General features: G+C 41.0%; 1 protein-coding gene across 1 annotated transcript in view; it reads right to left on the bottom strand.

Annotated features, from left to right (window-relative positions):
* Atp2b1 (ATPase plasma membrane Ca2+ transporting 1) overlaps positions 1-27,258 on the bottom strand; it is a 105,293-nt gene that overhangs the window by 11,558 nt on the left and 66,477 nt on the right. Inside the window, exons 4-15 of the mRNA XM_051139637.1 lie at positions 22,820-23,074; positions 22,603-22,728; positions 19,686-19,826; positions 16,807-16,845; positions 15,890-16,051; positions 14,280-14,494; positions 11,948-12,190; positions 10,475-10,716; positions 8,321-8,558; positions 2,189-2,368; positions 1,468-1,555; positions 958-1,064 (exon numbers count right to left, since the gene is read on the bottom strand). Of these exons, the coding sequence (XP_050995594.1) occupies positions 958-1,064; positions 1,468-1,555; positions 2,189-2,368; positions 8,321-8,558; positions 10,475-10,716; positions 11,948-12,190; positions 14,280-14,494; positions 15,890-16,051; positions 16,807-16,845; positions 19,686-19,826; positions 22,603-22,728; positions 22,820-23,074 (2,036 nt within the window). The remainder of the gene's footprint in view (positions 1-957; positions 1,065-1,467; positions 1,556-2,188; positions 2,369-8,320; positions 8,559-10,474; positions 10,717-11,947; positions 12,191-14,279; positions 14,495-15,889; positions 16,052-16,806; positions 16,846-19,685; positions 19,827-22,602; positions 22,729-22,819; positions 23,075-27,258) is intronic.

The following is a 27,258-nucleotide window of genomic DNA, read 5'->3' as shown; positions in this document are numbered from 1 at the left end:
CTCTATTTTAGCAACAAAATACTAGAGAAAAATTACACAAGTACACCTTGATGCACAGAAACACTTACACGCCTGAGACCTTAGTGTCAGACTATTTCAGAATTCAATGTCTCTCATAGTTTAGGATAAGGAGACAAACTTAGCACCCCATAAAACACATTAATATTTCTACAATGGCCATGAATTCTCACATTAAGTGGAACAAATAATTATTCAGAAGATTTTTTTTTTTTTTTTTTTGCAGCCCAATGTAAAACTTTCCAGTCTGATGCAAAGACTAAAAAAGACTATTATTTTCTAAAAGTAAGATTAAAAAGTAAACACTTTAATTGAGGGTTTTGACAAAACCAAGCTCCCTCCCCCTCAACCCCTAAAAGCAACTCTCTTCTTTGTGGAAATCTAGATTGAAAAAATATGTAAGGCATCAAAACAGAAGGACAAACTTTGGAGGGCCAAGGACTAGCAGGAGGGGGAGGGGAGAGCAAGAGAGGTAATGACAGGTGTGCCAGTGTGAGCAGAGCACGCTACATGCACGTATGGCGATGCCAAAATGAAGCACACTATTTGTACACGAAGGAGACCATGTCCCTATGTAAAATGCCACTCAAGCATTCCTTAAAAGGCGCAAGGTCACCACTGTTATACGCATTTTTTAAGAAGGTGGTTTTTAAGAGTCAGGTGACTTGATGAATGCTTAAGTATTTCTCCGAGTACAAAGCAAATACACAATTGTTAAAGTTGTCCAAAGAAATCATCTTCTAGGCAGACTTTACAGTATCTAATAAAGCTAGCATATAAAATAATTAGATTTATGAATTCACTTACGTGTATCCATTCTCTTTTAAACCAACATTGAGGAACACTGCCTAAAATCCATCGATAGTAATTTTGACAACAAACAAGCAAGCAGACAGCCCAGCTAGCAAATTGTACACAAATATTTGAGTAAATTCCTACCATTGCAAATCCAACATCTGCTTTCTTTAGTGCGGGGCCATCATTAGTTCCATCGCCAGTGACAGCCACAACTTGGCGTTGCTCTGAGACAGTGCTGTCAATTATACCTTAAAAAGAAGTGAATATTAGTGCAATCAAACCCTTTAGAATGAATAAGGTGATTCTGTAGAATATCCTGATAAGTCCAATTTATAGAGTCAAAGTTAAAAAATATATAGTTAAACAAACATAAAAACGTAAACTGTTTAGTATGTGCAAAGACCAATTCTAGAAACTCAGGTTGCTTGGGAGTAATAAATATCCTGTGGTAATCACTGAAGATGAACACAGTTTGCCCAATATATCAAAAGAAACTATACCTACATTTTAATAGAAAAATGCTATTTGTGACTCAATTTAATATTCAGAAAAAAGAAAAGGAAAAAAAAAATTCAGGATTTGCTTTAACTTAACGAAGCACAACACATTTCAGGGTTAAGAGACTGTGAGATGGCTATAGAGTGTACTCACCTTTAACCAGTGTATGTTTGTCAGTGGGAGATGATCTTGCAAGTACTCGAAGCTTTGGCCAAATCTTGTCTATCCTCTCTTGTTCAATCTATAAATTTTTATCGAAGTTAAAATGTGCCAAAATTAGTGTCAATTCCAAATCAGCTAGCTGCCATGTTTACCGGTGGTTCTTTATTCATGGTCCAAAGAGTAATAGAAGCGCTCTGGAACTTGTCAAAATTGCAAATCTTTGGGCATGGCCTCAGGTCAAACAGTACATATTCTTGAGTGAGGCACATCGATCTGTGTTTTAACAAGCTCTCTTGATGGCTCTGATTCATACACAAATATGAAAACCACTGATATCTATACCTTAAGAGGTCAAATTCTGAAAAATCTCAACACTGCCTGTCAAAGTGAACTCCCTTAGCATGAGAACTCTGAGAATGCAAGGTCTCCTACCACCTACCACACCAGTCAGTCCTTCCAGCCCACTCTGCTACTCCTGTAGCACTGCACTTACGGAAGTAGCCTAGACATATGGTACATCATAAAGCATTCTTGCAAGATGCAAGTCCTTTCAGTACTACTGTTCTTATCTCCTGGAATGCAAGACTGTTTCGCTGAACAGCATTACTGATGCTGGGCCCTAACAGAGAATGTATATTCACTATGTATTGGTTGAAGAAATTACTAGTACACTAAGAATATTAACTTAAAACTTAAGAAAAGGAATCCTTACCTCTCCTTTTTCATTTCGTATTCTTCGGTTAAAATCTTTACCTTCTAAGCAGAGAAAATCTTCCCCTGGGTGTAAAATACCACATTTGGTAGCAATAGCCCGAGCTGTATTAATATTATCGCCAGTGACCATGCGCACAGTAATTCCAGCCCTCTGACATTTCTTTATTGCCTCAGGTACCTAGTTTACACAGAAAGTAAATCCATTAGGATAGAAAAGCATTATTTCCAAGAAAAACATCTCATTGAACGAATAATGACTTCACAGACCCACAACTAACAACTTTTACCTCAAGATGTCCAGAATTTCTTCAATCACTGCCAATACTGTCTTTTCTATTTCTGCCAGTCACTCTTAGCTGCCATCAGGCAGTTAAGTGGTGGTTTTTAACCATTCTGGCTTACTGTTCAGAGGACACCTGAGTAAGATGTCCAGTGACAGATGGCTCCTAATCTAATCTAGTGGGTCTCAACCTGTGGACTGTGACCCTCTTGGGGGGGGGTCGCAAATCAGATATCCTGTGTATCAGCTATTTACATTACGATGTATAATAACAGTAGCAAAATTATAGTTATGAAGTAGAAACAAATAATTTTATGGCTGGGGGGGTCACAACATGAGGAAGTGTATTAAAGGGTCGCAGGACTAGGAAAGTTGAGAACCACTGTCCTAATCCATCTTTTATCTACTCCCAAACCGTCTCTGAGCTAATGACCCTCCTTGTCACACAGAGCTGTGCTCGAGGCTGTCTACAGTGGGCATCACAATCTGGAACCCTCGAATCCTTACTATCTACCAGAGCCCAGGAGTCAGCTCCAACTCCTCTTCCATTTCCTGCCCATGCTTTTGTTAAGGACCAACAAGTCTTAACACATTTTATCTCAAACTTCTGAGTCAGTTCTATTCCTGGAGCGTACTGCAACAGCTTCTAACTGCTATCCCCACCTCTGTGTCATTTAGTCTTTAGAGCATCTGATACTCTTTCTGATAGAATTCATGTTTAACACAGCAATCCATGTTAAAAATATGCAAGGGTTCCTCGGCTGTTAAGCGCAATGCACGGAGCTCCCAGAACTACGGAGTGAGTAACAGACGGCCTCAGAACAGTTAGTGTTCTAGGTTTACTGAAACTTTACTACATGCAGACTGACATGGCAGTGTGTGCTTCTCCTACAGCAGTTTGCTCAGAAAATCCTTCCTTGCCCCTCTAGGCAGAAAATCCATACAACTCCTACCAGAGCACAGGGTGTAAATTCAAATGGCTTCGGGGCCATGGAGATAGCAAGGAAACTACGAAGAAACTACGCTGATGATGACACACCCAGGAGGGAAAAAAAAAACAAAAACAAAAAAACTGCTTACGGTGTTACTCAGTTCCTGTCTGGTCTGATTTTCACGGCAGAATGAGGAGGGCCTAATGTCAACACAATTATGATTTCCTGAGAAAGGAGAAACTCTTTTGTGCATAATCTCTTAGTGCTCAATACTTCACATACATGGCATGCAGAGGGGAAAGTGTGAAACTGGTCCTGCAAGCTGCGTGCCCGTGACTTCTATCCCAAGTTCAGTTTAAATGTAAATTCTCTGGAGTGCCACTGAACTAGCTAGACAAACTTGGCCTTTGTCTTATTAAGTGTCTGTACTGTTGGCTAAGCCATCACATTACAGATATTTGTTTATCTATGTCCTCTGCAAATCAATCCTTTTCTCAAGACAGAACCTTTACTTTATCTCTGAATGACCAATGCAATTTCTTTCACTTATTTATATACTTAAGTACCTGGAAAATAACCAGACCTTAGTACGTATCACACTACTGATTTTCTGCAGACACAGTTACCACACGGATGCTTTTCAAGGGTGGCACAAGCATCAGCATATCCGATAGTCTTAGAGCACATAAATAACCCCAAACAACTTAAATATGTATCTAAGTTTAAATGTTCGAGCTGTTGTTTCTCTTCCACCCTGCGAACTCTTAGTAATCTGTATCCCTGGATGGAGAATGTCTCCAAATTCTCTGCCTGTAGCTAATATTTACTGGGTGCCAGGTACTCGATGAGGTGAGTTCAACGAGTGACAGACACTGCTTGAGTTATCTTTTTTTTTTTTTTTTAATCAACATGATTTATAAGCTACTGGCCAATTTTATCTCATATAAGCTTAAGACACATTTTACTCCAAACATCTAAGCAATCCCTGACTGGAAACTCACCTAGGATCATTTAGATGGGGGAATGACAGTAAGGATAAACTGGACTTGGGTTAAAACTAGGTGGGAGCAGTACTCAGGAAGGGCATAGCAGATGCTGGTTACCCCGACGTGGGAGTTTAAGGGTAGAGGGCATGGCGAGATGTAGGCCAGACATTATTGAATTATAATAATGTGGCTGCTTGGCACCACAGGAGGCAGGACAGGGAGAACAGAATGATTATGGAGTTTGTGTCTCAGGTGATAAAAACTATTCTATGCCTGACCGTAGTGGCATCTGCACAACTATCAGTAAGCAAAGGAAGAACCATTAGACAGTTCTTTGAATTTGGATAATTGTATGATACAGGAATTACATCTTAAGTCAATTAATAACGATATGCAAATACTTATTTTCTGTCCACTAAACAGAACATTTCTAACTTGTAACTCATAACTCTGCCTCCATTTTTTTTTACAAACAATGTCCTAAAGCAAGGTGACGTGTCTTGTTCAAGTTCTCAGGCAGTTGCAGGAAAACTGGATTCATTCTTTAAGCATGTATCAAGATTCTCGATTCAGAACTGCACAGGCCAGACATCAGAGAAGCTGGCTCATACTCCCTCACCCCATCTCTCCCACACACTCCTCTTATTTTGTGAAGAAAGGAATAATAATGTTTTAAAGCATTATGTTCTCAGCCTGTGGGTTGCAACCCCTTTGAGGGGTGTCAAGCCAACCCTTTCACAGGGGTCCCCTAAGACCATCAGAAAACACAGATGTTTACATTATAATTCTTAACAGTAGCAAACTTACAGTTATGAAGTAGCAATGAAGTAATTTTATGGCTGTGGGTCACCATGACACGAGGAACTATATTAAAGGGTCACAGCATTAGAAGGTTGAGAACAGGAAAGAAAACTCTCCACCAACTAAAATACCAAGAATATAATGGGCTTAAAGCTTCTCCAATGAACAAAATTACAGCTATCCTGACTTGATATTCCGTAAGATTTAAGCTGCAAGTCAAGCTGCAGAACCTTGAGTGGGTTTCCTATGACCAAAGCTTGGCAGACACCACTGCTCTGGATGACCTGTCAAACCCCAAACTGAATTTACCTTGATCTCTCAAAGGACTGTTCTGTTTCGCTCTTCTGACATGGTGATGCACTCTACCACCCATCAAGTTATGGAAGGTAGAGACTGGCTCCTCCTCTGTACGGCTTCTAATTGGATCTCAGCCTCTTACCTGTTTCTTAGCTATACCTTTTCCCCAGGTCTCTTTTTGTCTCTTAAATAACTTCTCCGGCCTAGACTATTTTGTGGCTTCCAGGTCCAAACGCTCACTGGACACATGCAGGATGTCTCATACACCTCAACTGGGTTAAACCCCAACACACTCACCCCCAACACACACATCCTTACTAATCTGCCACTGAGGTCATCTTATACACTTCATTTCTCCAGTCATAACTGTAGTCCAAGTACTGCTGGAGACTGATGCGAGAGTCTCACCGGCTCTTCCGCTTCTCTTTCTCTTCCTCCTAGTCTTCAAAATGGTACTTTGGCACATAAATAATGTTATAATACCTAAATTTTGGAAAAATTTCAGAGGTCTTGCAGTCTAGATAGGTCACGTGTAATCTTAACCTCCTGATTCTTTACACTTAGCACCTTTGCATCTGTAAAACACTGTTTTCTCACCTGCAGTCCCCTGCACTTGCGTCTGTTTGCCCGGGTGATGGCTGTTCTTGGTTGTCAACTTGACTACATCTGGAATTAACTATAACCCAAGTGACTGGGTACACCTGTGAGGGATTTATTTTTTTCCTTAATTATATCATGCAAAGCGGGAAGGCCCACTTTTGATCTGGATCTTTTCAGGTGAAAAGACCCACTTTTAATCTGGGCCACGCCTTCTGCCGGCTGCCTATCTGAAGACATAGGAGAAGCAAGCCTGCTCTCTCTGCCTGCTTGCTCTCCCTCCAACTAGCAGGTCCGCTCCTTCACTGGCACGAGAGCCTGTGCCTTTGAGATTCTGGTGTACACTGAAGACTAGCTGAGATGTTCAGCCTCGCAGACTCTTCCACTGATGCGCTAGCCTGTAAGGCAGTCTAATGAATCTCCCTTCTATATAGATAGATATAGGTTCACTCTGTAAGTTCTGTTCCTCTAGAGAACCCTGACCAATACAGCCTGGAATGTTGTTCTTGCAGCTATTTATACGCCTGGCTCATAGTGAGCCACCATATTCAGCTCAAATCCCTTATATGGTCTTCCTCAATCACCTTGTTTTACTACCCTGTGCCTATCCTTTACAACCCTTACCCCACCTAACATCCATTTCCGTTAGGGTGATGAAAATGGGCACCAGTGTATTCCTCACAAATCCCTTCGTTAGCAGTGGCATACCATGAAGCAATCTATGCTTATACCTATTTGGGTGTTTCCTTCCCACTGGCATACATACTGTCTAGGCATCTATTCTGGTACAATTTGGGTGTTTTCTTCCAGAATATAAATTCTCTTTGACTATTTTACTCACTGAAGTCAGTATTTTCTGTTCTCAGAAGGTTGCCCAGTATTACGGGTTGAATAAATTAACAGGATAAAAATCACTGAAGAAAAGCAGTGTTTGTGTTGTTCCTTCTTTGCTTAGATGTACTTACTGTGTTCCCGAAGCAGCCTGTCCCACCTTCTTTAGCCCATACTCTGACCTTTAAGACTCAAGACAAGTAATCAACCTTTCAGGAAATCTTACCTGAGGCCCGCAGAGGGGGGCTATAGATTAGTGGTCTCTTTAAGTTCTGTTTTGGAGTTAGAACGAGGGTTTGAATGTGCTATGCCTATTGTCTAAAGCTCCACCACAAATCTCATTGCTTCCCCCTCCGTGAAGTCAGAATAATTAATATTCCAATCACGGGCTGAGCACTAAATGAAGTTACATGTGAAATGCTTTTGGCATACTATCTAGCCAAAGAAAACTTATTAAAAAGATGCTATTGCTTTAGATTAAATCGATACCTCATGGTCTCTGATTATACAACATGTTCTGTATGTAACTGGCAATAGGCTAACATCAAATACATTGTCCACTGGCACCCAAGGCACTTACTTTTTTGAGGCTAGGGACCAGATTTCTAAACTCTTTCTGTCTGTAGTCCCTAAAACAGTGCCAAGGATAAACTTCAAAAGCAAAAGGCCAGCAAGCAAACAAAAATTTCAATTAATTTAAAAGGGCAAAGTCTAGCACTTACTGCTATCAGATGCGTGAGATGTTTAAATTTAATTTAAGCATTCAGTTTCCAGGGCTGGAGAGATGGCTCAGAGGTTAAGAACACTGGCTGCTCTTCCAGAGGACCCAAGTTCAGTTCCCAGCACCCACATGGCAGCTTACAACTGTCTATAACCACAGTTCTGGAGAATCCAACATCCTCACACAGACATACATTCAGGCAAAACACCAATGTATATAAAATAAAAATAAACAGATCATTAAAAAAAAACAACAAGACTTCGGTTTTCCAATTGTACTAGTCACACCTCAAGAACTTAATAGATACACACAGGCAGTGGTTTTTGTTCTGAGAAAAATGGAGACATTTGTCTTCACCGAATGCTCTTTTGGAGGTCAGGTCTGGAGAAGGAAACCTAATCATTTAATGGCATTCATTATTACGTTAAACATCAACTGAAAACATACACAATTAAGGCACTGCTAGGTTTCAGTGTTATACACTCACACTTTACCAGGGAAGCTGCCTAAACGAACAGCATAAAGGGTAATGTGTGTTAGCTCTTCTATTACTGTTCCATTATTATTCCATTCATCTTTGGTTCACACAGAGTAAACAGCACCCACACCAGGAGTTCTGCTGGGAGACTGATCATGGTTAATGCCTAGATTCTCACAGCACAGGCAGAATGGGACATCTCACTACCTCAGGCCTCACGGGATCTTCAATGCCCACAACAGCAATGCAAGTAAGGCCAGTGACGACATCATTCTCGTTATCCCACTCCGGTTCTGGTTCTCCCGCTGGGAAATCTCTGAATGCCAGGCATATGGTTCTTAGGCCTTCTGATGCCATCGGCTCAATCACGGTTTTCACAATGTCATCGCGGTCTCTGGGTCTGAATACTTTTGCCTCACCATTAGCATTTAAGATTTTGAAACACCTAGAAGGAAACATCGAATCCAAACATCAGTAACCAACAAAAGTAACTTAATGCAATTTAAGTGACAGGCAAGGGTGAGGGAGAAGTCACGGGACCTGAGTTCTGGAAATGAGGGAAGCACATACTGAATTATAGAGACTTGCTCACTCGCCCTTCTACAAAACAGTTCTCATCCGTGTGGCTCTTACTTATGGTTCTTAACCAGTTACCTCAGGTAGTCTCTAAATTTTCTCTTTTGGAAACACTATTCTTAAAACATTTCCACAAAGATTCCCGAGTGCCAACACAAAAATATTTTCTCCTTTTAAACAAACAGGATAAGTTCAGTCAACCCCTTACCTGTGACGTTATTTTATCACCTATATTGTTTCAACCGCAAAAGAAAAGAAGAATCTTTTTGTTAAAATAAGTAGACGTTCTATGAGAAAGAGTCTATCAAAGTAGTTTAATTTTTAGTGAAACTAAGCCCAAGCTCCCCCCTGGTAGGTAGGGAAGCCACATCTTCCTATACTCCTCTCGGTGACGGTGATGCTCTTCTATGTCTCTTTCCGTGGAGCTGTCTGTTAAATCCACACCTTCTGATTGTTTTCTAAGGCCTCCAATCCGCGCTGAAGCATTCTACCCGATGCTTTAACCTTAGTGCACAAGACTGAATGCTGCCCGTATGCCATGCAGTCAGCATCAATATTACCCCAAGTGCTTTTAATAACTCTAAAACTCTGACCTGGACACTTGCTTCTTCATCTCCTAAGCTGCACATTTCTTTCCTCTCAACGGTACTTAATAGGTTCCCTCCTTTGTATTCCATGCCACTTCCTTCCTGTGGCTCGCATCAGTCCTTGGCACCAGTCACTCCTTTCACCCCTGCCCACCTTAGTTCCCGACTCAAGAATTACTTTCAGTCACAGCATTTTTGTTTCTGTCCTTTTTTTTTTTTTTTTTTTTTAAACAAGGTTTCACTACACAGTCTGGCCTGGCCACTAACCTGTAATGCCCATGACTTTCAAATGCTGAGATTATATGCAAGCACCACCATATCTAGTTTCCATCACAGAGCTTCAGTGAAAAATGCGTTAATGGCATTACCTGGCTTACTCACTCTTGTCGGCTCAGTCTCTAAGCAGAGTGTAAACATTACTGTAAGCTTCTGTATACTTACTACTAGTCAACCCCTATGAAAGACATTTACACACATTGTTTTACTCCATTCTAGGTGCTACTACTGGCCACCCTTTCCTAATGGAGGAGAATGGAAAGTAAGGAGAAAAAAAAAAAAAAAACCCCAAAACAGAAAAACGAAACTCTGCCTCAGATTAATTAGATGCAAGGAAAGAGTCAATGCCTGATTAACTTTGATTAAAAACAAAACACAAAAACAAACTCTCAGTTGGGTTTGGCGGCACACACTGTTGATCCCACTACTCTCTGGGAGGCAGAGGTAAGTGGAGTGCTGTGAGTTGGGAGGTCAGCCTGGTCTACACAACGAGTGCAGGATAGACAGGGCTACACAGAGAAACCTGGGTTCAAAACACTCCCAAAATCTCTTTGCCATTTATCCGCTACCAAGAAAGTCAGCGATACCACAGGTTTTCAGCCCGTCACACTGGAATCACATAACGAAGTGTGATGTGGATGAGGTCTCACAACCCTACTTCCTGCTTAACATAAAGGATGCTTTCCCAAGCCACCAACGTTTACCTGATTTAAATCTCATCACACTAAATGTGATAGGCTTATTTTCCCTAGAGCAAAATGCTGAGAAATAAGAAGCCATAGAGTGCAAGAGGCAGAACACGGTAGGCATGCTACAAACCTCTGCAATGCTATCCAAATGCACGATGCCCATAAAAGAATAACACAGGGACATTCCAATGAGCAATGTAGTCAGCTCATTTATCTAAGTACTTTATGCTTACTTTTTCAGCATTATCTCAGATGCACCCTTGCTGAAGATCCGGTAACTTCCATCTGAATTTTTTAGGACTGTACTCATGGATTTCCTAACAGAATTGAAGGTATAGACTTTGTACAATGCTTCTTCTGGTATTTCATTTCTAACGTCTTGATAATCCCGCTTTAAATCCAAGAGAAGTCCCAACAAGGCACATTCTGTTTTATTACCCACATGACGAGGTAATCCACCCTCTTTCTCTGGTGGCTGTTAAATAAAAAAAAAAAAAGGTATGGGGGGTTAGAAGCTAGCATTATTTTACTCTCCTATTAAAATTTTAACTTAAAATGTACAACAGAACGAAGCATTCTGAAACAAAATGATGTAGAAAATGTCTTCTCATATGAGAATTTCAAAGATGGACGCAGGTAAGGTAGAAAGGATTTTGGGGAAGGAAGGGTGGCATGGGTTCCACCTCAGTCCAACTAGTTGCTAGTACTTATGACCTTATAATAAAATGACATAAAACGCATATATCTTGTCCTGATACACAGTAGGACTTAAGTTTGATTCCATTTTCACTTCCCATTTTTATCACTTATTTTTATATTAGGTAATTTTTTAAAGGTTCTTATTTATAGAAAGTAAAAGCTCAGACTTTTTAATAGTAAATGGCAAGACTAGGCCTAGAAACCAGAACCTCCTAATTTTCTAATCACCCGTGTTTTCATTAAGCAAAACTTGCAATATAATTTTTGCCCACAGAGTTAGTAGATCACTAAGACAACAGAAAGTCAAACATACACGTTATACTTTCAGTTTAAATAAAAAATTTAGAATCTGCAAAGCTAAAAAAGTCCTCACAAAATCTATGATTACTTTATGAGCCTTTAAAAATGGCTGAAGACAACTTTATGGGCAGGAACTACTGAGAAACAAAACAGCAGAACAGCAGACATAATGCATGCGGCTGACAGCAGCTCCAAGGGTTGTTCTAAATCGACACTGGATGTTGTACTGTAGGACCGCCAGGTCTTTCACAAAAATGAGCACAGTCGCAATGACTGAGCATAATGGGTATGTGGGCTGTGAATGTAGCGTGGTGGTAGTGCACTGACCTAACAGGCACACGCACTCTGTGCTACACCCAGCACAGTAAGTAGTAATCATATTAAGAACATAGCCTGGCTGCAAGGCTTCAAAATTTCTAAACACCAGAAATTAAAGGAAAAAAAAAAAAAAAAAAGTACTGATGTGGTCTAGGAGATGGCTTAGGGGCTACGGCACTTCTTTACGCTTAGAAACCCCGAGTTTGATGCCTGGAACACAAGCTTACAAGGAGAACCATTGCTACAAAGTGATCCTCGGACCTCCAAAGCTGCTCCGCAGCACTGGCGGCCACACAGGAACACAGTAATAACCAACAAGCAAGCAGATCTTACAGTAATCATACTGTAAGTGGCAATGCTTTCATGCAGATAAGTTAAAGGAGCCTTACCAATATTTTTGACGTGTAAGCACAGTTCACAGAAATCCCTGTTACTAGATAGGACAAAATATTTGGTGGGATAGCTTCTGGTTCGGGAACCTTTTTATAATGCGTTTCGTTTATGTAAGCTTGAACCACTGTCATTCTGTTCATTGTCAATGTTCCCGTTTTATCTGAACAAATAGCTGTGGCATTCCCCATGGTTTCACAAGCGTCCAGATGCCTCACGAGGTTATTATCCTTCATCATTTTCTACAGCAACAAAATACAAAACCACAACCCAAGACCGTTAAACCATATAGAAAGGCAATCGCCTCATTACATCACAGTGGTAAAATAATCAATCAATACAAACACAGCTTAGAAAGTAACAGCTTAACAGCAGAAGGATTTTAGAATATTTGTCCTACTCAGATAGGCCACAGAGAATACTGCTGGTGTTTAATGTTTTCAACCATGGTACCGACACATTGCATGATCTAACAGAGATCTCAGAATCTATATTTAGGTGCCACATGCCTCTGATATGCTTAGTGAAGTTACTTAGTGTCTTACTTTCATGACAATCTTACTGTAGGTACAGTGGTAATTATAGTAATGCAAGATAAAGGGCTAAGTTTCACTAAATAGAAAATAAGAAGAACTCCTTATCAATTTATAACAAAAACATAGCTTTAGTCAGACATTTGAGAAATTTGTGAGCATGTAGCTGTTTTGGTGGTGGTTGTCTTTCTTCACTTTTATAGGCTTAGTTAACATGCAAAGACATGACTCAGTCATTTTCATCTAATCCAAATCCCGGAAATTTTCATCCTTAGGATTAAAGTGTATGCCACTGCTTAATTTATAACTATAGAGGGTAGTTTCAAAGATGCCAAGAGTTTTCACAATAGTTGCAAAAGGCATTTCAATTAAAATTACACACACACACACACACACACAAATTCATTTCTGAAGTTCCCCACCCATCACTAATTCATGAGAGAATATAAAAAAATCAGTTTTTGAATAACCATGGAAAAGAGAAATATGTACCTCCCGAATTACTTATGACCTGAATATGAGAAACGAAAAAGACCTTAAACTTCACAAAACAACAACAGGATGTATAAAGACCACACCACAGTGAAAGGAACAGATGTTGATTACATTAGGGCTAAAAAGACATTTAATGCAAGCTTAAAAGACTTTAAGCAAAATGATCTCACTTTTCTATTCAAGGAACACAGATCAACTTATCTATATCTTCCTTGAAAAATTAACATCACTAAAGACTACACAGAATGTACTGATTTTGAAAAATGAATGATTGGTTCGTCAAAAAAAATCTGTATTTATTCTATCATTTCCAATCATTTTAAAGCATTAAAAAAGCACACACAAATGTGTAAACTGTGTTTTGTAAACACCTTAACATATTAAAAAATTTTAATTATAAAATCTGTTAATTGTCTGAAAATAAAATGAACAGTGGGGACTCGCAAAGCGGTTCAGTGAGTGAAAGCTGCTTGCCACCTGATGACCCGAGTCAGATCCCTGGGTCCCACATGGAGGAAGGAAATAAATCGGCTCCTGTAAGCTGCCCTTATAAACGGACACTGTGTGACATACAAACATGCAGGCACAATAAGTTTAAAAAAAGAATTAGACAGTAAGCCAAAGAGATTCTTAGGACTGGCCATTTGTAAAACATTTGGAACCCTGAAGGAAAGATGTCAGTGTAGAAGCTGCCGTTGGCTAGACTTCTCACTGTCAGAAATGTCCCTTACTAAGAAAAATGCCAGCTAACTTCACAAGTTACAGGAACAGCATCCCTCCATGAAGTGCAACCTGCACAACCACGAAGAAAGAGAAATCCTAGAGGGGCCGTTTAGAAACCAGCAGGGAAGGCTGGGCCTGAGGGAGAGCGGGGTGGGGTAGATGAGCTCTGACAGGTACGTGAGCAAGGGCCAGAGCCAGCAGGACTTTGTGGGCCACAGGGAGGGAGTCAAAGGGCCTTACTACATGCAAATGATACCTGAACTGTTTTTGGAAATGAAAATCTGCCCACAAGTGGGAAGACGTCACTGTAGGAACAGGAGGACTCAGGAAGTGGGCCCAAGTAAAATGCCCTTGCTTTTGTGCAGTACACTAAGTCGCACATACCCCAACCGTAACTTTATGGATGGGAGAGGGGGAGTGAGGCGACCTGGAGAGGCTGCTGCTCTTCGTGAAGTGAATAGGTCTCTGTGCACAGAAATACTGGAACCACTATCTACATCTTTAAGGACATGGAAACCTTCCACTTTCCATACCAGCCAAGGCTTTAAAACAACACGTCTACTTAACTACGCCCACCAACCTTGACGGAATATGCCAGTGAGATGGTGACAGCCAAGGGCAGCCCTTCCGGAACTGCAACCACTAGAACCGTAACTCCAATAATGAAGAACTTCACAAAGTACTGTATGTAGATGGGTGTGCATTCAGCAAGCCACGGTCTCTTCTGGACCCAGAAGGTGTCAATCACAAAATATAATACTAGGATGATAACTGTGATGGCAGACATCAGTAGACCTTTAAAGACAGAAAAGGGGGGCAGTTGCTTAAATGTTGTAGCCACTACCCACCGCCACCTGTGCATTAGTCACTCGGTATTTTATAACAATTCTAAGTTACGTCCACTTGCGCTTTCCTGAGCTGTTCCCCCAGAGTGCACTTCACTCAACACACCCATCAGATTTGAGTTCTGCTTCCAGGTGTAACTCTGACCCCACAGAACTGAGGGAGGAGCTTTTCTGATTCTTTGATAACTGTACCTGTGCCTTGGCTAAGGTAGAGACAAAAATAAGAGGCAAACGCAAGCAAATATGCACAGGCCAGCCCACTTAAGCTGCTTGCAATGCTCAGCTTTCTGAAAGGCGCGGGAAGATGTCAACTCAAGAGCCTTGAAAATTAAATCAGCTCCATGCTTAAAATTACACACATGAAATTAGACTACTTGGATCATTTCCTAATTTATTTTTGGTCTATCTTTACTAATTCATTAACTCAGAAAAATAAATGGTGACCTATGTATTATAAAACATTTAACCCTTCTACAGCACGAATTATTTAGCCTCTTATAAATGAATATTTAAAAAAAAAACCCCAGGTCTAAATATCTGGGTCTAATGTCCTACCTAGTAGTCATTCAATCCTCTTACTTCCTCAAGTCCACCCTTTCCAACAGTACGAGTCGACACCACGACCTCGTGATTAACACACATGCATATTTGCTTTTAAGGAATAAGCTTACCGCGTATAAAGCACAGGCTGCTTCCCCAATTATCCTCCTAGCCATCTGCGTGACCCTCATAATGCACACTGTTTATACACAGCATTTGTCAACAGGTGGCAATGCTGGGCGGTGCTGTGCAATGCCACCTTACCCACGTGCTCTCCTTCACTGCCCCTCTGAAGAGCAGCCTTGATTTCACAGGTGCTGTCCAGTGAAGGCAGCATTTTAGTCTCTCAGCTTCATAATTACCAGTGTTTTCAGCTGAGAGACATTATTATGTTTAGAAAAATACATATTTTTCATAGACAGCCAATAAAAGGCTGAGCAAAATGTGTGCTAAGAAAGTTTCATAGTTCGATAATCTGTGTTAAACCATCTTCCTGACAGCCCCTTTTCATTTCAAACTCTAGAAATTTAGAGATGACTGTATAGGCTGGTAAATTAGGCAAATTCAGGCCCTAATTTTAGCCTGACCATGGGTTACCTCACTGGATGAAGAGTAATGGCCTGTTTGCTGCAATCACATTATGAGTGTCTGTGGTATTCCAAAAAGTTTTGTACAAAATTTAAAACTATTCTTTTAGTATCCTTTACACTTGCAAAGGAATGACTTCCATTGATGTGATAGGAGCCACTTTTCAAGTAGATATATGTATTTTAAAACCAACACCTCACTTTCTTGTGTGGCATACCTGCTTTGCCAATCTGAACAGCCAGTTTCGTGAGTTTCCCTTGTAAAACGGACTTTTCTTTTTTTGGCAAATTTGCTTTCTTTTTGTCTTTGTCATCACCATCTCCTCCTTCTTCACTCTTTAAAGGCTGCATTTCCATGGCCGCACCATCCTGGGCTTTTGCTGAGTTTGGAGAAAACACAATTTTGTTGCATTTTAGAGGCATGGTGAACATTTTGAAACATTTTTTCCCCTCTCTCTTTCTCTCTTTTTACAAGATTAGCCTGTTATAGAAAAAAGGCTGAACTATAACCATTATTCAACTCTGTGTGTGTGTGTGTGTGTGTGTGTGTGTGTGTGTGTGTGTGTGTGTGTTGGAGTACTGGTGGTGGCTACACAGTGGGAATAAGAGAGCAGTGACATTAGCCTGTGGCACTGTTCTAGACTTAAGGCTGTCTGTCATGTTTAGTGATTACTAAATTTCTTTCTTTTCTTGTGATGCTAGATATTAGGCCCTATCCAAAGACTACAGAGCCCTCTCGTGTGCTTTATGATCAAATGTACAACACTGTATACCATTACACATATAGAAAAACATGCATATGGTTATAGACTTTTAAATGTAATTTACACTACATGGGCTCTCAGTCATTTTTTTGCTCCCCACCATATAGTAACATATCAGGTATGTCAGAGCACTTGGATCCCTTATGTGGAAAGCTACCCAAGCACAGTAGCACTAATCATAATTAACACCCTCCTTAGACAGTAGAGACAGCATGACTACAGCAGAGGCAAGAGAGGTTAATCCAAGTTAACACTGTTGATGTTCCCTGTCACATGTACCCTAATTTTGGATAAATATAGTACACAGCAGATCTATTTTTGGAGATAAAGAAAACAAGCTAACTGTACTTTTTAAATCTTCCCCAATTTACCTTTGTTGCGATTCTCAATAGCTCCATCTTGTTTCTTATCTGTAGGAACAAAATGGGAATTAAAGCTTTCCAAAAGAAATGAATACGGCCATGCTAAATTATGCAGAGGCGGTTCACATTTCTATAGGAGGATTGTTACACAATGGTGTGTAGGTGTGCAAATAGAAAACACCGGCTTGTTGACTCTGTCAATCACGTCCTAGGTCTCACCAGAAGAGAATACTCCCAAATAATTGAGGGCATGCCTACTGTATTTCTGCATAAGGCTTTATTCTTTTATAAGTTATAAGAAGCCCCAAATATGGTACAAGAAATTGTCAAGCTAAATACAGACATAACCCTGAGAAAACAGAAAGGAGAGGATAGAGAGGGAGGGAGGAGACGCTATAAAAAGAAAACAGGCATACAGGAGAGGTTTAGTGAGAGTGAGAATGAAAATGGGATTAAAAGACAGGGAGGTGAGTAAGTAAAGCAAGGCACCAATAAGCCCAGAAGGATTAGCAGTCAAAGAAAACTCCCTAAATTAGCTTAGAGTCACAGGACATAGGAAGCTCACGCGTCTGAAGCAATAGTCAGGGAAGGGACGACTCCACTGTTTGGAACAGGCAAATGAGCCTATTTTCTTCCAACTTCTCTATCAAGAAGAGCATCTTCAAGCTGGGAAACCTGGAACAAATATGGTCAGGAAAGAACAGAAGCTTGGGAGAGATGAGGCGATAGTAAGAGAACACCTAGCTCCTTTCAGTGAGCTCAGGTTTGGAGACCAGAAACCACATTCCAGGCTGGCAAGCAAATGGACAGGGAGGACACGGAGACAGATTAGCCTGGGCTATGTCTGATTAGACGCCAAATCAGGCACGATAGGAGAAGGGCTGGAGGGAGGAGAAAGAAGCGAAAAATTTAAAAAGCTAGACAATGGCTTTGATGTTAATTCCTAGGGCTATTCCAGGCTGGACTAATAAAAACAGTTGGCTAAGACCTCAGGGGACAGTACTTATTGGGAGAGTCACTGTGGGTCAGTACGGGCTGTCATGAGTGCACTTCCTGTTTTCACAGGATTCAATGATGTTCGAGCTGAGAGTGTGATCCAGTTTAACCTGGTCAAGTAACACAACCTCAGACGTTCACCTTCCTAAAAGTAAGAATGGAGGGAGACTAAGATGGAGTGTGCAAAACAGTCAGCAACGACCACTACCATGTTTCAAGAAGCCTATGGTGGCTCACCAAGGGGTACTGAAGTGGAAGACTCTAGAAGGCTGAGCTAGCCACCCTAAACTTGAGTCGTTAACTTTTTACCTGCCCCCACCCCTCGTGTTAGGAAATGGACACAGACTGAGTACGCCGTTAACTTCTCTACCATGGAGCTACACTCTCAACACAAAGACATTTTCAGATACTTTTGCTTGAAATAGGAACTTCGCACAGAAAGATAATGCACAAAGACCAAACAATGCACTCAACCTTTTTGTTTGTTTTTTTGAGACAGGGTTGCTCTGTGTAGCCCTGGCTGTTCTGAACTTGTTACAAAGAGAGGGCTGGCCTTGAACTCAGAGAACCATCTGCCTGTGCCTTGCTAGCATTGTGATTAAAGGTGTATGCCACCGGCTTTGCTACAAGCTAGGTATCATGGCTCATGCCTGTAATACCAGTACTTTGAAACAGGACGTTTGCCTCGGGTTCAAGCCAACCTGGGTCTAACCACCGAATTCAAGACTACCCTGAGGCAGAACGTGAGACCCTGCCTTAGAAAAGTCCAAGCAAACACGCACCTCTACTGTGAGACTGACTCTAGTCTGTGCCCAGCATCATAAACCACAACAACAGACTTCCAAAACCCAACAAAACAGAAACAATGATATAGTTATGGCAAGCCAAAATCTTAGTCAGGCATTTATTTTAGAAGATCCTAAAAATACCCATTCGAGAAAGCAAAATATAGGCTTACATCCTGAAGAACATTCAACAAATCCAAATGGTTACAGGTCAGTAAACTGCTGTCAAGGCAGAGCAGAGAGGGTCCTGAGAGGGATGGTGCAGAAGACACCAGCAAACAGGATGCAGGAGGGCATCCTCTGGAGGCATACCCAGAACCGACACTCTTGAGTTGTCTCCCAGTGTACATCTCTACAATCTCTGTGCATAAACTACATGCTATCAGAGTCTGCTGACAATCTGTTTAGTCCAGGTGAAAGGTCTGGACATGTAATGGTGGGGTCAAAAAGGCGAGACAAGCACGAGTGTCGAAGCACTGCCCTAGGCTGTGGGCGAGCATGCCAGCATGCACACACAGAATGGAGCACGTGGAAGGCAAACGTTTGAAGATTTAAAAACCGCGTGAGAGCAAGATGCAACTGGCTGGAAGAAAAACTAGCAGTGAAGGACAAGACAAACCAGACGACAACCCAGGAAGCTGCAGTTGAATTCCTTTCTCTGATCACATGGCCACAGAAGGAACAGGACACAGCCCAAACCGAAGTAGTCAGTATATGCTGACTGCCTCTTCCTGAGGTAGAGGGACTGGATATGCTAACAGAAACCCTAACCGAGTACTATTTTGTTTGAAGGTGTATTAGGTAATTAACATTTTACAGACATTTTCATACTACAGACTCATCAAAGAAACCTATTTCTGTACCAGTTTTCACAATTCCCAGTTGCTGTTATTTCCAAATACCAACTCTTTCTTTCTTTCTTTCTTTTTTTTCCGAGACAGGGTCTCTCTGTGTAGCCTTGGCCATCCTGGACTCGCTTTGTAGACCAGGCTGGCCTCGAACTCACAGCGATCCACCTGCCTCTGCTTCCTGAGTGCTGGGATTAAAGGTGTGCGCCACCACCGCCTGGCTCAGATACCAATTCTTATAGCAAACTGCTAGACCTACTTTTCTTTTCTTTTTTCTTCTCATCTTTCTTTTCTTCTTCTTCACCTCCAGCTCCAAGTAAGGTAAAAATAATTCCAGTTTGAGAATTCACACCTACAGCCGTAACTACCATTCTTCCAGAACCTTCCATTACATGAGTACCTGTAACAACAGACAACTTTGTAAAAAGTTTAATAGGTTTCCCTCCAGCTACCCAATTTCAAACTTCAGTAATATTGTCTTTAATGAGCTCAGTACTTAATAAAGCAAGCTAATACTGAATTTTAACCAGTTATATATGAGTTCAAAACTTTTATCATGAAGTACTAACAAACAGGAAAATGATAATGTATCAACTCTTTGTGTAAGAGATTATAGTACACATACTTCATAAAATGTAATACAATTAGTATTTCTCAAAAGCCTATAGCAGTTAGTAAATATTGTTCATACAGAAATATGCTTATAACCAGAATTTCATAGCACACATAGTCGCTTCCAACTCGCCTGCCAAGCTTACTGCCCAGCTCCCTACCTAGCTTCGCTACCTCCTGAGTTTACCCTGATATGCTTTAATATTCCTATAGTGTGATATAACATCCCTCTTAGGGCTCAGAAACTTCTGACTACACACCTGCCTACTGGATCGAGCCTGAAACCTTCACTTGAGACCCACCAGCCTTCTCCATCTTCCTGTCCCCAACCCTAAGATCAAATCCCAATCCAGACAGCTAGTGAACACAGACAGGCACGCTGGGTTCAGACCACGTCCTTCACAACAATCTTGTGGGTTGGCAGACAGTATTACTCTTTTCCAGAAATCAGCCTAATGTTACAATCATGAACCAGGACATGACTCAAGTCAGCTCTGTCAGAAGATAATGGATACCCGCAGCAACCGGTCTGCTTACTGTTCTCAGTTTTTACACGCGGATCTGTGTGCCTTTCCACACTGCCGCTCTGTGTGTGTGTTTTAGTCCGCTGTGCTGGCTGAGTTTTCTCTTTTAGACTCTGTATCAATTTTTCTTTACAGCTATTGCTTATTTGCATTTTGTCTCTAAGCTCATGAATTTTGAAGGCCAGGGTCTTATTTATATGTCAATGCAGTGCTCAAGGGTGATCTGCTAAAATAAGACAATAAAGTTCTTGTATTTACTCCAGTCACTAGGATTCACATTTGGCTACAAATTACTGGGTAAACTTATCCAATGTAGACTTTTGAGGTGTTTCATTTCTCTTGCTTAGGGGGAAAAAAAAAGCCCTCCTTTCTTAGTGTTTTACTAATTATTGCATTTTTTTTTTTTTTTTTTGTCAGCGAAAATACAAGGTAAGCACATGAAATTCAGAAAAATAGTATTTATTAAGTATGAATCAAAGAATTTCTTTGAACAAGCCTGGCTTTCTTCAGATTTCAGTTTGTATGCTGTTTTTCCTCAGACCAAATTTGCTCAAACGTTAGCAGTGAATGTGCCCAGAGAAAGCAAATAGCTTTTGTTCAGGTGCTATCCCACCGCTGCCCAAACACTGCTTTTAAAAAAAATCTAAATTTAAGAAGCCAAGAACAGCACTGAGAGATGGCATCATGAGAGTAAATTTAAAAATAAATGCATGTCATGGTTTCTAGAACATTTTTGGAACAAGGAAATAAATGCAGAGAAACTTTCCCACCCGTGCTGTGATAAGGGGACTGCGCAAAGCTATTTCAGTCTTTTCTTGAACATGGAAAATTTATAGAGTTCTCTTGGTAGCTTGGCGTGTTGGGGCAGCGGGTGTATGTAAAGCTTACCAGTCAGGACCAAAGCTGCTAAAGGGACTATTCTCAAACAGCTAAGGGACTATCCTCAAACAGCTAAGGGACTATCCTCAAACAGCTAAGCACTATGTAAACAAACTACACACACAGAAAAGCTCACAGTGTCAAAAGGCACTGCAAGGCTATCTCTATTTACCCAATATGATGCATAGTGAGTCGATGGGCTAAGATTATGATTGAGGCGCCTCCCCTGCCCTTTTGGAAAGACTGTTGGTCTTATTTGGTTAACAATTACGGCAAAGAAGTAGTAAAATGAGTACACGTTACCTACGGGTATTCTCCTTGCACCTCCACCCAAGATATGCGTCCGCAGTATGAATCTGTTCTTACCTCAACACAAACCCTCCAACAAAGGATGAGCTCCCTAAGTGGCCCAGGATATTGATAAACAGCATACATAACTTGATTTTTTTTTTTTTTTTGGACAAGACATTCCTATGTTATAATTGGCATCTACCATTTTCATAAATTAATGCACAGTTATTCTTGATTACTGATTAATTTTTTTGTGGTAAGCTTTTTTTTTTTTTTTTTTTCAACATAGTTACAAATTTCTAAAAGATAAAATGGCTAATTTAGATTCTGGTCTAAAGTTGTGATCATAGCAAGTTCTGTAGGTTTTACAAGTTTGACTTTCATTCAGTAAAGTCATGCTCAGTCTATTAAAATACAAAGCTTACCAAAGCCTGAACAAAATACAGCTGCGAAGTTATTAAACAGTCACTAAATATTAAATCAGCAGGAATCTTCAACTTATAGAACACTAGTATTCCACTGACATTTGAAAATAATGATGGAAGACAAATAGCTTAACCTTTGGCTTCCCAGTATGAAATTTAACCTAAGAATATAAGTCTGACAAATAATTTCATTAAGTGCTTTAAAGAATACTGTAAAACTAAGAGTAGGCATATCAGAAACTTAAAATTTATAAAAATGAGCACACTTTTACAGAAAATCTTTTTAGATTCTATCTCCCGCCCATTAGTGAAGCCCAGCTCTCTCTCTGTATTCCAAGATCGGCATCAATACCAGTCATTTTTTATAAAAATCACTCTGGGCTGACTATTAGGGTTAACACTTCCTTGGCTTTCAGTGAAATGTTGCAAGTTCGTAAGTTCATACCCGAGAGAAGTAAGGGATCCTTATCTAGAGACTTCTTAACGTGGTCAGATTCGCCCGTCAATGAACTCTCATCAATTTTAAGGTCATTGCCTTGAATCAGAATGCCATCGGCCGGAAGAAGATCACCTGAAACAGAAGGCAGCGATAGGCTAAACCGCCCACGAGTTCAGTCCAGCTTTGAGTCCTACAGGTGGATGCGGGGCTCCGCGTGACTTACCGTATTTCACTTGGGCAATGTCTCCAACAGTAATGTCAGCTACGGGTATCTGGATGACCTGCCCACCCCTGATGACGGTGAACTTCTGTTCCTGTTCAATTCGACTCTGCAAACCTCGGAATTGTTTCTCCTTACTCCAGTCATTGAAAGCCGTCACCAACACCACACACACCACCGACAGGAGGATTGCAGCTCCTTCAATCCACCCTGTTTCTCCTTCGCCTTCTTCTTCCCCAACAGAAACATCTCCACAAACTATTTGGAAAGAAACAAAATGGCAATTTTTTAGAAAACTGAGCGATTTATTTTTGTTTTTGTTTTTTTTTCCCCCTTCACCAGCTTCACTCAGCTCTTCAAGCAGCACTGAACTCAATCCTTCTATAAAGGTCAGAATCTTGCTCTCTGAAGGTCAAGTTCCCCGCCTTTAAGATCTGCAATCTCAGGGTGAGTGAGGAGGCAGTCCAGCTTGCCAGTTAAGCACAAGCGTGTAGAGAAAACCAAACTTCAGCCTGAAGGGAAGTTACATGCACACCTCTGCAACATCCAGGGCTTCCTTCCAGGCGGAGCCAATAAAGCCAGTATTCCAACTTAACACACATTTTTAGCTCTATCCATACTAGTTTATAGAATATGCAACAGGGTAAGGTCTAAAGATGGGCACAGCATTGGCTGGAACTGCCAATGACCATCTGAGTCTTCCCAACTCCTGACTCTTGGGTGGAGGTGGCGGAGCGTGCCTGGGATGCTTATGGTGGTTGTTGTTTGATCAGGACAGTGGGGTGCTGAAGGGAGAGGTGTAAAGCAGCAACTTCCATAAAGAAGATCGGATGACCAATACCTTCCTTTTTTTTTTTTTTTTTTTTTTTTAGGCAGGGTCTCAGTATAAGCTCTGGCTGGCCTGGAACTGACAATGTAGACAGAGCTGATCCCTGACTCACAGAGATCCACTGCCATCGTCTTTTTCTTCCTGGTGCTGGAGTTAAAGGTTGTATTTAGGAATATATATATGCACATACATACATAATGACAAAAGAATTTGAAAGAGAACAAAGGGGGCATATGGAAGGGTGTGGAGGGAGGAAAGGGAAGGGAGAAAGGATGTAATTATTTATAATGCCCCCAAATAAAATAAACAACAACAAAAATGGTAAGTTAAAAAAAAAAAAAAAAAAAAAAAGCCAAGGGTAAGGCTTGCCCCACCAGATGAGTTCATTTTGCAAGGGTTTCCTGGAGCATTAAGGCCATTTGGTACCATTTTATCAATAGCAGAAGAATCACTTTCAATGTTGAAATCAACCCTCTCATTCTTCGCCATCACATACACACAATATTCTAAATCCACAAGCCAATTCCACCCCAAGATGCCATTTTCTATGCTCATCCATAAACAAGCAACTCAGTCACAGCTTCAGGCTGGTAGTCCTAAGTTAGCCACAGTTCACCAATTACTTCCTACGCTGAGGTCAAAGGCCACTTAGTGCCTTCCATGCAGGCAGAACCGGCATCTTAAAGTCCTCTGTTAATTTGGGTGCTTTTCTCTGTGAACCATGATTTTATTCATGGTATCTATCTCAACTGGTGAAGTCTTTCCTAAAGTTTTCAGTTTATTTTTCCTCTGTCAAATTACCTATGGTATCCACAGCCTCAGGAAATATATGTTTTAAATAAAGATACTCAAAAAGAAAGTATTAGTTCCTGAACACATAGGCTGTAAAACAAATGATATACAAGCAAATTTATTTCACCATACATCTTGGGTGAATAGGTGAGTGAGTGAACTGTGTGTGTGTGTGTGTGTGTGTGTGTGTGTGTGTACACTTATGTTTGTGTTACGTGTGATTTATTTAAATGTTATTTAAATATGTGATATTTTAAGTATATCTAGTCTAAAATGTATAAATCTATTAAAACATTAACTTTATTGTTAAACTGTCAATGATCATCTGAGTCTTCTGCAGCTCCTGTTCTGTGCGGTGGAGGAGTGCTACTGTGGCGCTGATGGCTGATGTTCATGCCATCAGTAGGCACGTACAGTAGGAACAGTAAACCTCAACAGTGGGCTTTAAAGGCTCTGTAAACCACACTGGAAATAGATGTGCTATGACCCAGGCTTCACTATTCCGTTTACAGAGCACGGCCAGAGTACAGTTAAGATTTCTGGGGAATGGCAAAATGAGCACTGGCTTCGACTAACTGCATTAGCCTTTAACAAGAATAAATCTGCGCTTGGAAGACAGGCACTGAAATTTTCTGTAGCTGCCAGTCCTCAGTGTGATTTTCTTCCAATACAAGCTGTTTCATCTACACTGAACACAGTTCTGTGGCCACTCTCACCAACAGCATCAGCTCCATCTTCCGGGTAGTGTGCCTCAGCTTCCGCACCAGCACCTGAACCCCAGGCTGTGATGACTTGAAAAGGGCCCTTTCTTTAAACCTCGTGAACCAACCTCCTGCAAGCTTCATCGTTCTCTTCTGCATCTTCCTTACCTCTCCCAGGCCTCACAGAATTAACCATTAGGGCCTCACTCTGGGTTACCCTGTGGCTGAGAGGAATGCTGTGGCTCGCTTCATCTTCTTTCCAGACCACTATAACTTTCTCTGTATCAGCACTAAAGCTCTTGTGCTTAGTTATCATTTTGTGTTCACTACAGCAACACTTTGCAGTTTCCCTTAAGAAACTTTCCTTTGCACTCACCATGTGGCCACCCAGCATAAGAGGCTGCCTGCTATTATTACGGATGGCAGACAAGATGTAAGTAAAACGTTAAGGATGGCATACACTGCATTACTCGCACTCAGGTCTACGACAGTGTGGTCAGGTTGGCTTCTGTACGATGCACAGTTAAGCTAAGTGCTACTTCTCTGTTCAACTATATGAACACCTGCTGGGCAGCAGAAACTACTTTAGGAAACTAAGGTAGGTAGTAGGGAGGAAATATAGAGTTTCAGGTAAAACACCAATAATTAAACATCCATAAGTTCATGAACAAAAATCAAAGATGGTTGTATATTACAAAATAAATTCAGGGTGAATGAGCCAAGGAGGCTGCTTTAAGATGCCCATGACATGTCACACGGTCATCGGAGGCCACCAGCATATAGATTGAAGGGCAGAGAATTCGAGGGAGAAACTGAAGTCAGCAGTAACACTGCAAAGCAGAAAAAGCAGTAAGAGAAGGGTAGGTTGTGACTCCTCAAGGCCCTAAAACCTCAGAGAGATGATGATGGAGTTGGTTCTTGTTCTTTGGGCTGTATTTACTGAAGTCTAAAATTGACTCAGTGGTCCATAACGAGCCCTTGAAAAACAGGAAAAAAAAAAAAAAAAAGACACACAAGCAAGGAGTCTTAATTTTGCTTTCCTTTTTAATGTTTTGGCTAAACAGCTCAGGTAGGCTGCAAGCTCTCCATCTTCCTGCTCGGTCTCCCAAGTGTTGGGATTACAGGTGTGTGCTACCATGCAGTCACTGGCAATGTCCTTTCCTGAAGCTTTGCTTTTGGTATCTACAAATTCACCAGAAGGGATATGTCCTTTGGACTACTACACAAAATGATGCCTTCTGAGCTAACTGAGATGTCTGAAGCTACTGCTTGGACAAAGCTGAGAACAATACTAAAAATAAAACTGAGTAAATGAGCAATTCTAGAGTTGATTAAGCATATTCCAGAAATGTGCAGAGACCAAACAAAGAATCTGGAGTATAAGGTTACTGGGCAACGATCAGCCTCAGAGACAAACATGTGAGGTGCTCAAGGAAGAAAAAAAGAGTACGATCTGTTTGGGATGAAGCTAATCATCACAAAGAACATTCTGGAAGCGATTAGAACTCAGCTCTTCATGGGAATGGAGCATTTTTGTAAGATGAGGTGGGAGCAAGAAGATCTATTTAGTGTTGTGTTAATCATGCCCCGATTCAGTTATTGGAACTTTTAAAAAAAAAGAGTATTTATTATTATGTATACAGTGTTGTCTGCATATATACCTGCAGGCCAGAAGAGGGCATCAGATTACATTACAGATGGTTGTCAGTCACCATGTGGTTGCTGGGAATTGAACTCGGGACCTTTGGGAGAGCAGGCAGAGCTCTTAACCACTGAGCCATCTCTCCAGCCCGTTATTAGAACTTTTACTTTAATTGTTTTCAAGCTGAAGAAATAATCATGTATACAATAAGCCATTGAATAAATTTATGATTTACACATGTAAAGATAGCCGCTCTGCCCAGCCCCCCCCCTCCCCGCAAATGCACACATACACCAAAGACAAAGGCGACTAATTCTCTGAATTAGATCAAGTCTGGACTCAAGAACACCCGGAGCTCAGAACACCTCACTGAACACTTCCAGCTATCCAGAAACAAGCTTAGATATTATCCAAATGAAGCGCCTCAGCCAGTGTTCACTCCATTTATTAAGAGCCTCAAAACAGACGATGGTATTAT

The sequence above is a fragment of the Acomys russatus genome, chromosome 31 (genome assembly GCF_903995435.1).
Source record: "Acomys russatus chromosome 31, mAcoRus1.1, whole genome shotgun sequence".
NCBI classification, from domain to species: Eukaryota; Metazoa; Chordata; class Mammalia; order Rodentia; family Muridae; genus Acomys; species Acomys russatus.
The sequence above is the reverse complement of the archived record's forward strand: the minus strand, read 5'-3'. Positions and strand labels throughout refer to the sequence as shown.